At 36.4% G+C, this 12,193-nt stretch overlaps 1 protein-coding gene across 1 annotated transcript; it reads left to right on the forward strand.

The window, feature by feature from the left end:
* Positions 1–10,600: 10,600 nt before the first annotated feature.
* Positions 10,601–11,919, forward strand: LOC104440903 (zingipain-2). The gene is made up of 2 exons (XM_010053894.3): positions 10,601–11,093; positions 11,226–11,919. The coding sequence occupies exons 1-2, from the start codon at positions 10,619–10,621 to the stop codon at positions 11,813–11,815; spliced, it is 1,065 nt and encodes a 354-aa protein (XP_010052196.3). The 5' UTR covers positions 10,601–10,618; the 3' UTR covers positions 11,816–11,919.
* The last annotated feature ends 274 nt before the right edge of the window (positions 11,920–12,193 follow it).

Below are 12,193 nucleotides of genomic sequence, written 5' to 3' on the forward strand. Positions count from 1 at the left end.
ATGCATAATGACTTTTTTTTGTGTTTTTCCTTTTTTTCCCCTTTTTTTTTAAATTTCGAAATTAACAATTGCCAAATAGTTAAACATGCAATTTAGACTAGTGAAGCAGAAATCTAACATCCTAATTTTTTGTATTTTTCATTTTTTCAAAAATTCAAAATAAATAAATTTCCTATTCTAGACATGCAAAATAATCTAAAACAAGTAACATCCTAACATGCATCTAATCTAACTCAAATATTTTTTCTTTTACGGGAGCAAACAAATAAAGCATCAAGAACAACACGGCACCAAATCAAGCAAGACATCATCCACGTCCATTTAATTTTGGGAACTAAATTGACGAATCATATCTCGCGCATGAGATCGGACTGTCAATCATACGCACGTTATGAAATTAGGAAAATTTCCTAATTCATGAGGGATTAAGAGATCTTTTGGATATGGCAATAACGAACAAATATTCAAATTCCTTTACCAAAAAAAAAAAACAAATATTCAAATAAATCGCGATCCCATGGATCGGACAATAAAATATAAGAAAATCGAATCAATCAAAAATCTTACCTAGCTCTCGATATCGCACCGATAACTTTTCCAAATTGGGATGTCGACTCGAAACCGTGGACCAGCGGCAAGGGGCTCACAAATGGCGGAGGCTACATGGCTCGCGGTGTGGGCGGGCTCGCGGAGATAGAGCTTGCGGCTAGTGATCTCGAAGGAACAGGGAGAGAGTGCTTTTTATTTGGCCTCATCCACAGCCGATCCCACCGAACTTTGTCCACATACCTCACTTCTTTTTTTCGTGCGTTGCCTAAATTCTCTTCATCGTTCAAATTAATGCGGTTTGCATTTTTATTCAAGTGCAGGGAAACATGCAATTGGCGGAAGCAAATTAATACACGATCAGGACATGTACAAGCTGACTAAACAGATTCCTTTCGCCGCTTAACTATATGCTCATCTTCACGTGAAAGCTCAATCTATTTGAATATTGATTTTGCAAACCTAGACCGACGGACGGTTCGGCTCGGACAGCTGGATGGCAGTGCTTGGCTCGACTAGGAAACCTGCAAAGATAGACCAGTATTCGTCGTTGCTGGGGATTCCGCAGATGGCCTAATAGGCCACACGGATGTGGCTTGCGTCGGGGATGCCTGTAGAGATCTTGAACATTAACTCGTTTCTGAAACAAAACAACAACAAAATATATGCGATCAAGGACTTGTGCGACAGTTTCTTGATAGAGAAAGGAGATGAAAGTGAGATATTGATCGAGAATGGGCGTGCATGTCCACGGTAGCAAAAAGAATTTGATTTTGAAGACTTAGTGGGCAACGGGATCTTCAATTGGCCAGGGGCGGGTCTCATTCTTCACGATTTCTCTTTCATGTGTAGAATGTCCGCTCTCTCTCCATTCTCTGCTCGTCTCAGAATTGTGGCCGTCTCTTCACTATTTTTTTTGTCGCTTGAAATAAAGTAGCCCCTTTTGCGAATGTTCTTCTAGCGTCCGCGAGAGAGGTGGAGCTGTGTATCCATTGATGAGGGGATGAGATCATGAACAAATATTGGAGAGAGAGAGAGAGAGAGAGAGCTCTCCCTTGCGAACGTGTTCTCTTTTCCTTCAAGTGGTGGCCGTTTGTATCGATTGTGTGGCCTCCTCCCCAAACCCTACGCATTTAATCTATTTATAGGCCGCGAGTTAGGGTTCTAATTTTTCCAAATCCATATCCACGAAAATTTCTTTTTCCAAATGTAATATTTGCTTTTGATACAATTTAGGATTGCAAGAGGATTTTTCTAAAATTTAAAATCTCGCATAAATCAATCCGTAAAATCTTCCCCAGGATATGGGCTTGGGCCAATTTACTTTCTTTGTGGGCTTAGTCCAATTCACCAAATTAATATTCCGAACCATCAATTTGAACACATTTGTCACCGGCCCAATGTAAATGCAAATTAAAATGGATGCACCTAAAACTATATGCTATGCAATTAATTAATTAACTAATATTTTTTTAGGGGTTAAAATTAATCCCTAATTTTTTAATGCAACTAATAATTAAAAGGGTCACCAAAATTTAGGTGTCAACAGTAATTGTGTAGAATCACATACAAACCGACTACTTGCTTAGATCAAATCGATATTATATATATATATATATATATATATATATATATATATCCTAATTAATTTGTTAGTATAGTATTGTCCCTTGTTGCTCCTTATGACTAAACGGTCTGACCCTGATTAAATTCTCTGATCTTTTGCGTTTTAATCCCCTATGACCTCTCCGAATAGATTAGTTAATTCATAAGTAATGAGTTTAAAGAAAATTTAACTATCTGTGCATTGATGAAATAATCATTTCATATATCTTGAGAATGGTCAAATTTTAGGATATTACAATACAGGTAAACGCATAAGTCCAAAACTTCCAAATGGTACACTTTAGTATCAATATTGGAGAAAAAAATGAACAGTTAAGTATCAATAGCAAGTCACGTTAGATTTCTAATAGCCATGTAGACCAATTTTATTCTTAAACGTAATGTTGGATTTTTGGCAAGTCTTGTTGGAGTGGACACTAAATTGTCCAATTTTAGAAAAAAATGACATTTAAGCGTATTTTTTGTGTGGAAGTTTTGGAAATTGTATGTCCACCTGTACTAAGTTTTGACACTTGAGTTGTACTTCTTTCGTTATTGGCATATGGCAATTTTTTTTATAGCACTCAAATTATGTTTGGGTTAGTTTTTGCTCATCTCGACTATTATATGTCTTCAAGAAATTTTAAGGGTGCATTCTCGCAAATTGGCCTAATGCATTTGCAATTTATTCTAGAAATGTCTCTAATAAGATTTAAATCTAGAACTACATGTGAAGGGGCAAACATAATGCAAAGCCATTTAACAAATCTCACTACAACTTACTCAGTGAAAACGACCACATTTATGAGTTCAAGTTGAAATTTGTCTATTGAAATATTTGAATGAATGCTTCAACAAGCTAATTTAATAACTAAAATTGGCTAAATTGTATTTACGATTCAGTAGTGTCAACTCTATGTCAAGCTGAAAAGGGTTCATTCAACTATTGTGGTCATAGAACTTCCACTACAAATATTGTGAAGTGGATTGGTAAAATCAAATGAAGACAACTGGAACAACCACACAATGGCTATATGCTATCGATCCATCACTTCATGCTCTCTCAAATAATACTAGATTTGATCGGGCACATTGTGAAAGAAAAGGGTAATTAGCTTTGAATTGAGGAAAGAGAGTAATAATTTGAAAAACTACTCTCTATGAAATGACTAGAATGCACTTCAAGCAACCAAGGCTAAGACTAAGTTTTAATTATTGGACATGTTGAGTTGTCATATTAAAAAATCCAACTCATCATATTAGTCCACATTATCCAATAATGTCTAATTGGTCATTTAAGCAAATGGAAGGATTATATTGAATATTAACTAATAATTTAAAGACTGCATTAGACGAATTAAAAAGTTTAGGGATGATATTGCATGTTAGATCAAATTTAAGGATTATTTGTGTTATTTTCCTTAAATATTTTAGTTGCCATAACTCGTAATAAAACCATTTTGACTTGGTCAAAATTGTGGGTGGGAAAAAAAAAACTTTGACTGTTAGACAAAAGAAGAAAAGTGGACGTTGATTGTAAAGGGGAAAGAATGAGGCATGTGCATAGAAAGAAAAGAGAAGGAAGAAGAAAACAAAAAAAGGAACAGGAAAGAAGAATTGGAGAAAAGAAAGAAAGGGAAAGAAGGTGAGAAGGAAAAGAAGAGGAGTATATATCATAGGGATCTTGCCAAGTCAGACAAACTATGTCTCGCAATGTCCGCTAAGGATCCAAACACATTGCTTATCTAATCAAAGTAAATTTTAGAATTAGGGCATTAATCTGGAGTTATAAAATTTTGAACTACGCGTTAAATTTGGGAGTTGTCTAAGTTTGAAAATATATGGAAGTGATAGTTTAAAGTGTTTTGGATGGCTTTTAGGGATTTTGTGTGTTTAACCTGTGGTCAATAATTTTCAATCCATATTTGTGCCTCTTCAAATTGCGGACAACCCTTGGTTGTCATGTAATCATGAGGAATAAATTACTTACTCTAAATACAAAATCAATAAGAAATTGATTTACTGTTATTTTTAGCGAGTATCGTAATTATGTGGAATCACCTACAACATGACAACTTACTTATATCAAATTGATATATATCCATTTCTTAATTAACTTTAATAGTATAGTATTGTCCATTGTGGCTCCTTATGATCGAACGGTCTCCTAATTAAATTCTCTGGGCATTCGCGTTTTAATCCTTCATGATCTCTCCCAATTGATTAATTAACTCATAAGTAATCAGATTAAAGCAAATTTAATTATCTGTGCATTAATGAAACAACCATTTCATATATCTTGAGAATGGTCAAATTTCAGGATATTACAATATAGATAAACACGTAAGTGCCAAAACTTCCAAATGGTACACTTAAGTACCAAAATTGGAGAAAAAATGAACAGTTAAGTGCCAATGGCGAGTCATGTCAGATTTATAATAGCCACGTAGACCAATTTTATTCTTAAATATCATAATATTCGATTTTTGGCAAGCTTTGTTGGAGTGGGCACTTAAGTGTCCAATTATAGAAAAAATGACATTTAAGCATAATTTTTTTTTGTGGAAGTTTTGGAACTTATGTGTCAATCTGTACTAAGTTTCGGCACTTGGGTTTTACTTCTTTCGTTATTGGCATATGGCAAAAACAGTTTTTTTTTTTACAGCAATCAAATAATGTTTGGGTCAATTTTATATGTCTCGACTATTATATGTCTTCAAGAAATTTTAAGGGCGCACTCTTGCAAATTGGCCTAATGCATTCAAAAATTATTCTTGGAATGTCTCTAATAAGATTTATATCTCGGACTACCAGTGAAGGGGCAAACATTATGCAAAGCCATTTAACAAAACTCACTACAACTTACTTAGTGAAAGCGACCATATTTATGAGTTGAGGTTAAAATTTGTTTGTCGAAATATTTGAATGATTGCTTCAACAAGCTAATTTAATACCTAAAATTGGCTAAATTGTATTTACGATTCAGTAGCGTCAACTTTGCGTCAAGCTGAAAAGGGTTCATTCAACTATCGTGGTCATAGGACTTCCACTACAAATATTGTGAAGTGGATTGGTAAAATCAGATAAAGACAACTGGAACGACCACACAATGGCTATCTGCTATCGATCCATCACTTCATGCTCTCTCAAATAATACTAGATTTGATCGGGCAAGTTGTGAAAGAAAAAAAGTAATTATCTTTGAATCGAGGAAAGAGAGTAATAATTTGAAAATCTACTCTCTATGAAATGACTAGAATGCACATCAAGCAACCTAGGCTAAGACTAGGTTTTAATTACTAGACATGTTGAGTTGTCATTTTAAAAAAGCCAACTCATCATATTAATCCACATTATCCAATAATGTCTAATCCGCCATTTAAGCAAATGGAAGGATTATATTGAATATTCACTAATAATTTAAAGACCGCATTAAACGAATTGAAAAATTTAGGGATGATATTGCATGGTAGATCAAAATTTAAGGATTATTTGTGTCATTTTCCTTAAATATTTTGGTTGCCATAACTTGTAATAAAACCATTTTGACTTGGTCAAGCTGTGGGTGGGGAAAAAAAACTTTGACTGTTCGACAAAAGAAGAAAAGTGGACATTGATTGTAAAGGGAAAGAATGAGGCACATGCATAGAAAGAAAAGAGAAGGAAGAAGAAAACAAAAAAAAAAAAGGAATAGGAAAGAAGAATGGGAGAAAAGAAAGAAAGGGAAAGAAGAGGAGAAGGAAAAGGAGCGGAGTATATATCATGGGAATCTTGCCAAGTCGGACAAACTACATCTCACAATGTCCGATAAGGATCCAAACACTTTATTCATCTAATCGAAGTAATTTTTAGAATTAGGGCATTAATCTAGAGTTATAGAATTTTCAACTACGTGGTTAGATTTGGGAGTTGTCTAGCTTTGAAAATATATGGAAATGATAGTTTAAATCGTTTTGGAGCTCGGAGGTTTGATAGAAAGCGATTTGAAACTTAACTTTAGTGGTAGTGAGTTTTTATAGTTTTGCCATCGAATTTGTGCAGCGCACAAGTTTGAATAACTACTTTGGCAAGCATTCTTGTTGGTGTGTAAATGTCGTTTTGTTAGCAGTTAAACTTAGTTTAGTTGATTTGTAATTAAGCTCTAAATGAGTTTGATACTATTTCTTGTTTAATTGATAGGATTACGAAGTTCATCTACTTAAAATAGCTTTCATGGTTTTGTTTAAACTTTCATGGTCTTATCTATTCTCTAAAATTGTAAAGCTATATTTGAAAGTAATAGAGATTATATATAATGAGTATGGAAGGCATGACATGGTATGATGTTTATGAAAAGCAAAAACGTATTACTCAAAGCATAATTGTTGCATAAATTCGGATTGGGCATTTAGTATCTTTTTTATTATTTTGAAATTGCAATTTAAAGCATTTTTGGAAATGATTGTGAATTGAATTATTATGAGTTGCTTTGGAAAATGCTTTGTGAACTCGGATAGCACCAATCGCTACTAATTCGGCAAAACTTAGAGTATGTCCCAAGAATTCATAGTAAAAAGATATTAACCCACCTCCAATAGTGTAAAAATAGAGTCTTTGATGGCTTTATTCATGTTGACAACCAGTAAAATTAAAAAAAAAAACTTCACATGCAACAATAGAGCTCAACATTTAAAAAAAAAAATAACAAACTGGTCACATGCATTTATCTATTCTAAAAAATTATGAACTCTTCTCCTTCCCACAAAACAATTCCCAACTTATGTAAAATATGCGAGACTAACATCATTCGGAAATTCATTACTCAAGCCTCCTCCAATCCAATTTAGATCCCTATCAAATTGAACCAATCAAACAACAAATAAACCTTCAAAATCCCCCAGTCCAAACTAAATTAGCACACTACAGTCACCAAATTCCAAATTTTTGTTTCTTGTTCCTTCTTTTGTTATATGCAAAAAGCCTCAATTTGAAGCAAAGAATATGCCACCACATAGTGAACAAATCCTACAATTTGAAAAATAGTCTATTCAACATGAGTGAACCAATCTCCCACTCTTTAGCGACACTAATTGTGCAATCTACTTTTCAACCTTCCCAGGTGGGTACAAAATTCAATCAAATCAAAAGTGGTCTTCGTCCTATCACCTCACTTGCTTCTGTCCAAACTACGTTCACCGAAAACAAGCACTACTACTTCTCCACATCGGAAAACAATTAAGGATGGGCGACAACAAGAACAATACACAGGAAGTAAATGGATTCATATAAAACTGTATGAAACACTCCTCATGAGTTATGGAGCTTCGATTCCGAGAGAACTTGAACTACTAGGAGGAAGAGGAAGCACGACACCGTGCAAAAGATGAATGAGTGAAATTGCCAACTAGGGCAAGCGATAGCCTATTCTACTTTAAAAAGGAGGGATTTGATTGATTCAAAGGGAGCAAAGAGACAGGGAGCACGAGGGTGCTTGGTTTGTGATGTGAGTGAAGAGAGGTCTAGAGTTTTTTATTTTAAAAAAGGGTAAACTTGGAATTTTCATAAGTTTTTGAAAGCAAGAAAGGGGAACTGAAAAATTTCAGTAACTCTCAAATTTGCCTTCCAAAAATGCTAAAAACCTAAGGCAAGTCCACTAGCCTTGGGCTTTCAGCTTTGTCAATGCTGGATTTCACTTAAGAGCCTCCATTTTTTTTTTTTAACCAATAACCCTAACCTTTTCCTGGGGGATTTTAGAGATTCAAAGTTCATTGGAAAAGCTTAATCAAACACACCCTATGCATTGATTTGTGAACCTAGTTTATGAGAAGCATATTCCAATTTACGATATAAATTCTGTTTTGATTTGATTTATGAAACAAAATTATGATTTACGATATAGATTTTGGATTGGTTTTGTGAATTATTGGTGGATGATAATTTGATGTTATTATTGTTATGAACCCAGTGAGGTATTTAGTTTCTAAGTGTGCATACCAATCAAGGACAAAGTGCTACACAATGACGAGAGTCTTGTGGAATTAGTTCTAGAACCTTGTTTAATTGATATACGTTGGTCAAGAACTAAATGTTTTATGGTGATGTGAATCTTGTGAGAGCCACCTTTAGAACCCTGTTGATCAAGGACTAAGTATTATACTGTGACAAGAGTCTCATGGAAATTACTTCTAGAACCTTGTTTAATTGATATATATATATTGGTCAAGGACTAAATGTTACATGATGATGTGAATTTTGTGAGAGCCACTTTTAGAACTTTGTTATCAAAGATTAAGTGCTACACAGTGATATGAATACCGTGAAACCACCTCTAGAATATTGTACAATTGATGTACATTAGTCGAGGACCAATTGCTACATGATATGTGTATAACGTGGGACCACTTCTAAAAACTTGTTGTCAAGGTTTGACTATTAATGTTTGATTTGTGATTTTGAATTGAATAACTATCTTAGTATTTCACTATGCATGTTGAGCGTATTTACCTATTCATTATGATAGTATAGGTACAAAATTTCATTTGAAAAAGGTATAAACCATTTTCTATATTGTACATTTATTCCATTCGTATGGCTTTATAAATATGCATGGTGGATACTCAATCTACTTATAAGAGATATGTACAACTCACTAAACTGTGGTTGCTTAGCCTATTCATTACAAATCCTTTTCCGGTTGATCAATTAGTGGCAAGTAAGATGAGCGATATTGATAGGCTATTTTGATAGTTGAATTTTGGTATGACTTGAGATAGTTGGATACATGTTTGAGATAATATTTTGATGCCGGAGCATTCGAAGACAATATTGATTCTACAAAAGTGTTATTGATCTCATAGTTACCGATACTTCAATAATCATACCGATACTTCGATGCCGGAGCATTCGAAGACAATATTGATTCTACAAAAGTATTTTGATTGATAATTTATTTAGCCTTTGACTTGAGAACAACAAGGATTTTTTGTTGTGCTTTTATCTCCTAGGTGGATTCCTAAGAGTGGTGAGCAACCTATCCAATTTAGTTCTCACTTGTGTTACCTCCTATCTCTCTTTATTTTTTCTGGTGTCATATTTGCTGGTTTTAGTTGAGTTGGGGATGTATACATACTTTTTGATGAATGGTAGAGACTCTGATTTTATAAACAACTCATTGTTTTTTTTTTTTTTTTTTTTTGATATATAGATGGATATATAAATTGATAACAAGTTATGTTGATATTGTTTGAGGTTGCATCCTTCAGAAAGAAAGATGGCTGCGTCATTACCCCTACATCTATAGGAGTTAGGGCGTGTGACAAAACTTCTAACAACCAAATATGGACCTTTTGTGACCAATTCTTTTCGCACTCCTAAGGCTTAATTATGCCCGAGGGCTACTATCACTCGGTAAAAACTATAGCTCAAGAGCAAGTTCCAATCTCGGAAATCCGTTCCTATAGAAAGGGAGAGTACTCTTGGATGTGCGCTAAAGGTAGCTTGTCTCGCCCAAGAGGTGGATGATCCTTGTGGGAGTTGGTTATCAGATGGGTCGGTAATTTTAAAAATCAAATCAAAGAAGCGGTGTAGTATATCCGCTGAGGAAACTCAGGCATATTTTGCAGAGTCCAGATGGAAGTGACTCTAAGGCTGTTTAGCGTGAGAAGGAGGTTCATGCGATTACTTCGCCCCGCTCCCGCCTATGGATTTCGACAAGTGACTGAAATTGAGCATTACCGGCAGTAGAGACGCTCTCAGAGTATTACCTTGTTTCAATATCTATAAAGAAGACAGATTCCTAAATAGTAAATATCCATCTGGAAGAAAGAAGAAGAAGAAGATCAACATTTCTCTTTGCTAACCCGCAAAGGAACTGGAATCGGGGGTAAGCCCTTCCTTTCGGCCGAGATAAATGGTTGTCCTTTCTTTTTTTAGGTTGTCTTCCTTCCGTTCTGCCTGCTTTAGTGTGCTTGCCAAAATACTCGTCACCCCTAGTGATGACTCGCTTTTTTGGTATTTCAGGAATAAATTTACGACAAAATCGTTACCATAGGCAAATAATTTTTTTTTTTGAAAGAACATTTTAATCAAGTAAATTAAAAGATAAAAGATGCAAGGTAAGATTTGAAATAACACGTTGAGTTTTGTTCGCGAGGTTTAGCATTTGGTATCAGATGGGCAATAGGGACGCTCCACCATCGATATGTCTTGCTCAATCACGGTAAACTACCCGAGAGGTTACAGGTTCTTCCATCATATGTCCCCATTTACGTTATTGTCACACTTTATTATCTCCATTGGCCCATGGCCCCCAAAAGCAGTCTCTACGTGCATGTCTTCGTGAAAGTTGCTCAAGTGAACATCGTTTTCGTGCAAATCACTCTCAACTCTACTTTAATGGGTTCCAACGATGCACGGACCAAACAATCTCTTCCCTCAAGACCTAAGCAAACGCCTTTCTGGTCTACATAAACCCCAAGCGATTTTAGATATGCATTGCCACAACACAGTCAACCTCATGGCTTTCAAAAAGCAATCCCGACTGATTCTCTTGCTCGTCTCTTTCGTTTTAGTGTTTTGGGCTTTGCCAGCCGAGTGCAGATCTATCCATCGAGAGTCCACTTTGCTGTCGAGGCACGAGCAATGGATGGCTCAACATGGACGCACTTACAAGGACGCTGAGGAAAAAGATAGGCGCTTTGCGATATTCCAGAGCAATGTGGAGTACATTGAGTCCTTCAACAGTGCGCCGGGCAGAGATTACAAATTAAAAATCAACCAGTTTGCAGATTTGACCAACGAAGAGTTCAGAGCTTTTCGTGGTGGCTTTAGACTGCCAAAGACCAGAATTGGGTCCAAAAAAGATGATACTCCTTTTAGGTACGAGAATTTTACCGATGTGCCATCTTCCATTGATTGGAGAGAGAAGGGAGCGGTCACCCCGGTCAAAGACCAAGGCCATTGTTGTAAGAAATCATCACTTTTTTCACTAATTATCAGTAAGACATACTTATGTTAATTTTTGAAAACTCGAAGACATCTTGCTTTCGAGTTCAACTCAGATCCTTTCTTTTCGGTCGTTTATAACGTGCGCGCAGCTAGTTGTTGGGCATTTTCAGCTGTTGCGGCGGTGGAGGGGCTTATCAAGATCACTACAGGTAATTTAATTTCGCTGTCGGAGCAAGAACTTGTGGATTGCGACGTGCAGAGAGATGACCACGGGTGCAATTATGGTTGGATGGACGAAGCTTTTGAGTTCATCCAACAAAACAGTGGGCTTGCAACGGAAGCCGAATATCCCTATAATGCTTCGAAAGGCGCGTGCAAAGCCAAGGCCTCCCTTGAACATACCAGCAAGATCCGCGGCTATGAGGACGTGCCTGAGAATGATGAGGACGCCCTTCTGAAAGCGGTCGCGAACCAACCAGTGGCGGTCGCGGTTGATTCCAATGAAGACTTCCAGTTCTACTCCAGTGGTGTGTTCACTGGCGAATGCGGGACTGACTATGATCATGCTGTGACGATAGTCGGGTATGGGACGAGGGATAACGGGATGAAGTATTGGTTGGCGAAGAACTCATGGGGCAAGGGATGGGGCGAGGAAGGATACGTGAGGATTCAGAGAGAGGTTGATGCTAAGGAAGGACTTTGCGGGATCGCCATGCTAGCTTCCTATCCCATTCCATGAAGTATAAATTCAAGTCCACTAGATGAATTGTAATAAAATCGATCCTTGCCGATCGACTTGAATATGTAATGTCATTACATTAAATCAGTAACCATATTTCATTATGATTGGGCAAACAAACAAACTCGTCCCATGCGCGACAAGGAAAATGGGTCGTGCTAGGCTTGCTAGCTACAGTTTAGGCCCTTATAAACTGTTGGCTCGCCGGGCCGTGTAGGTTCTACAATTTCAGTAGAAGACCGTCTGTTATTAGAGCCATAAACCCATTCTACTTTTTTTTTTTTTTTTAACTGAGGATCCACCGAAACTTGCCATTGTTGGCTTGTGCCAATTTTGGGTCTCATGGGCCTCCGCTATGGAGGCCCAACAGCGACTATA

This window comes from Eucalyptus grandis, chromosome 4, assembly GCF_016545825.1.
Source record: "Eucalyptus grandis isolate ANBG69807.140 chromosome 4, ASM1654582v1, whole genome shotgun sequence".
NCBI lineage: Eukaryota > Viridiplantae > Streptophyta > Magnoliopsida > Myrtales > Myrtaceae > Eucalyptus > Eucalyptus grandis.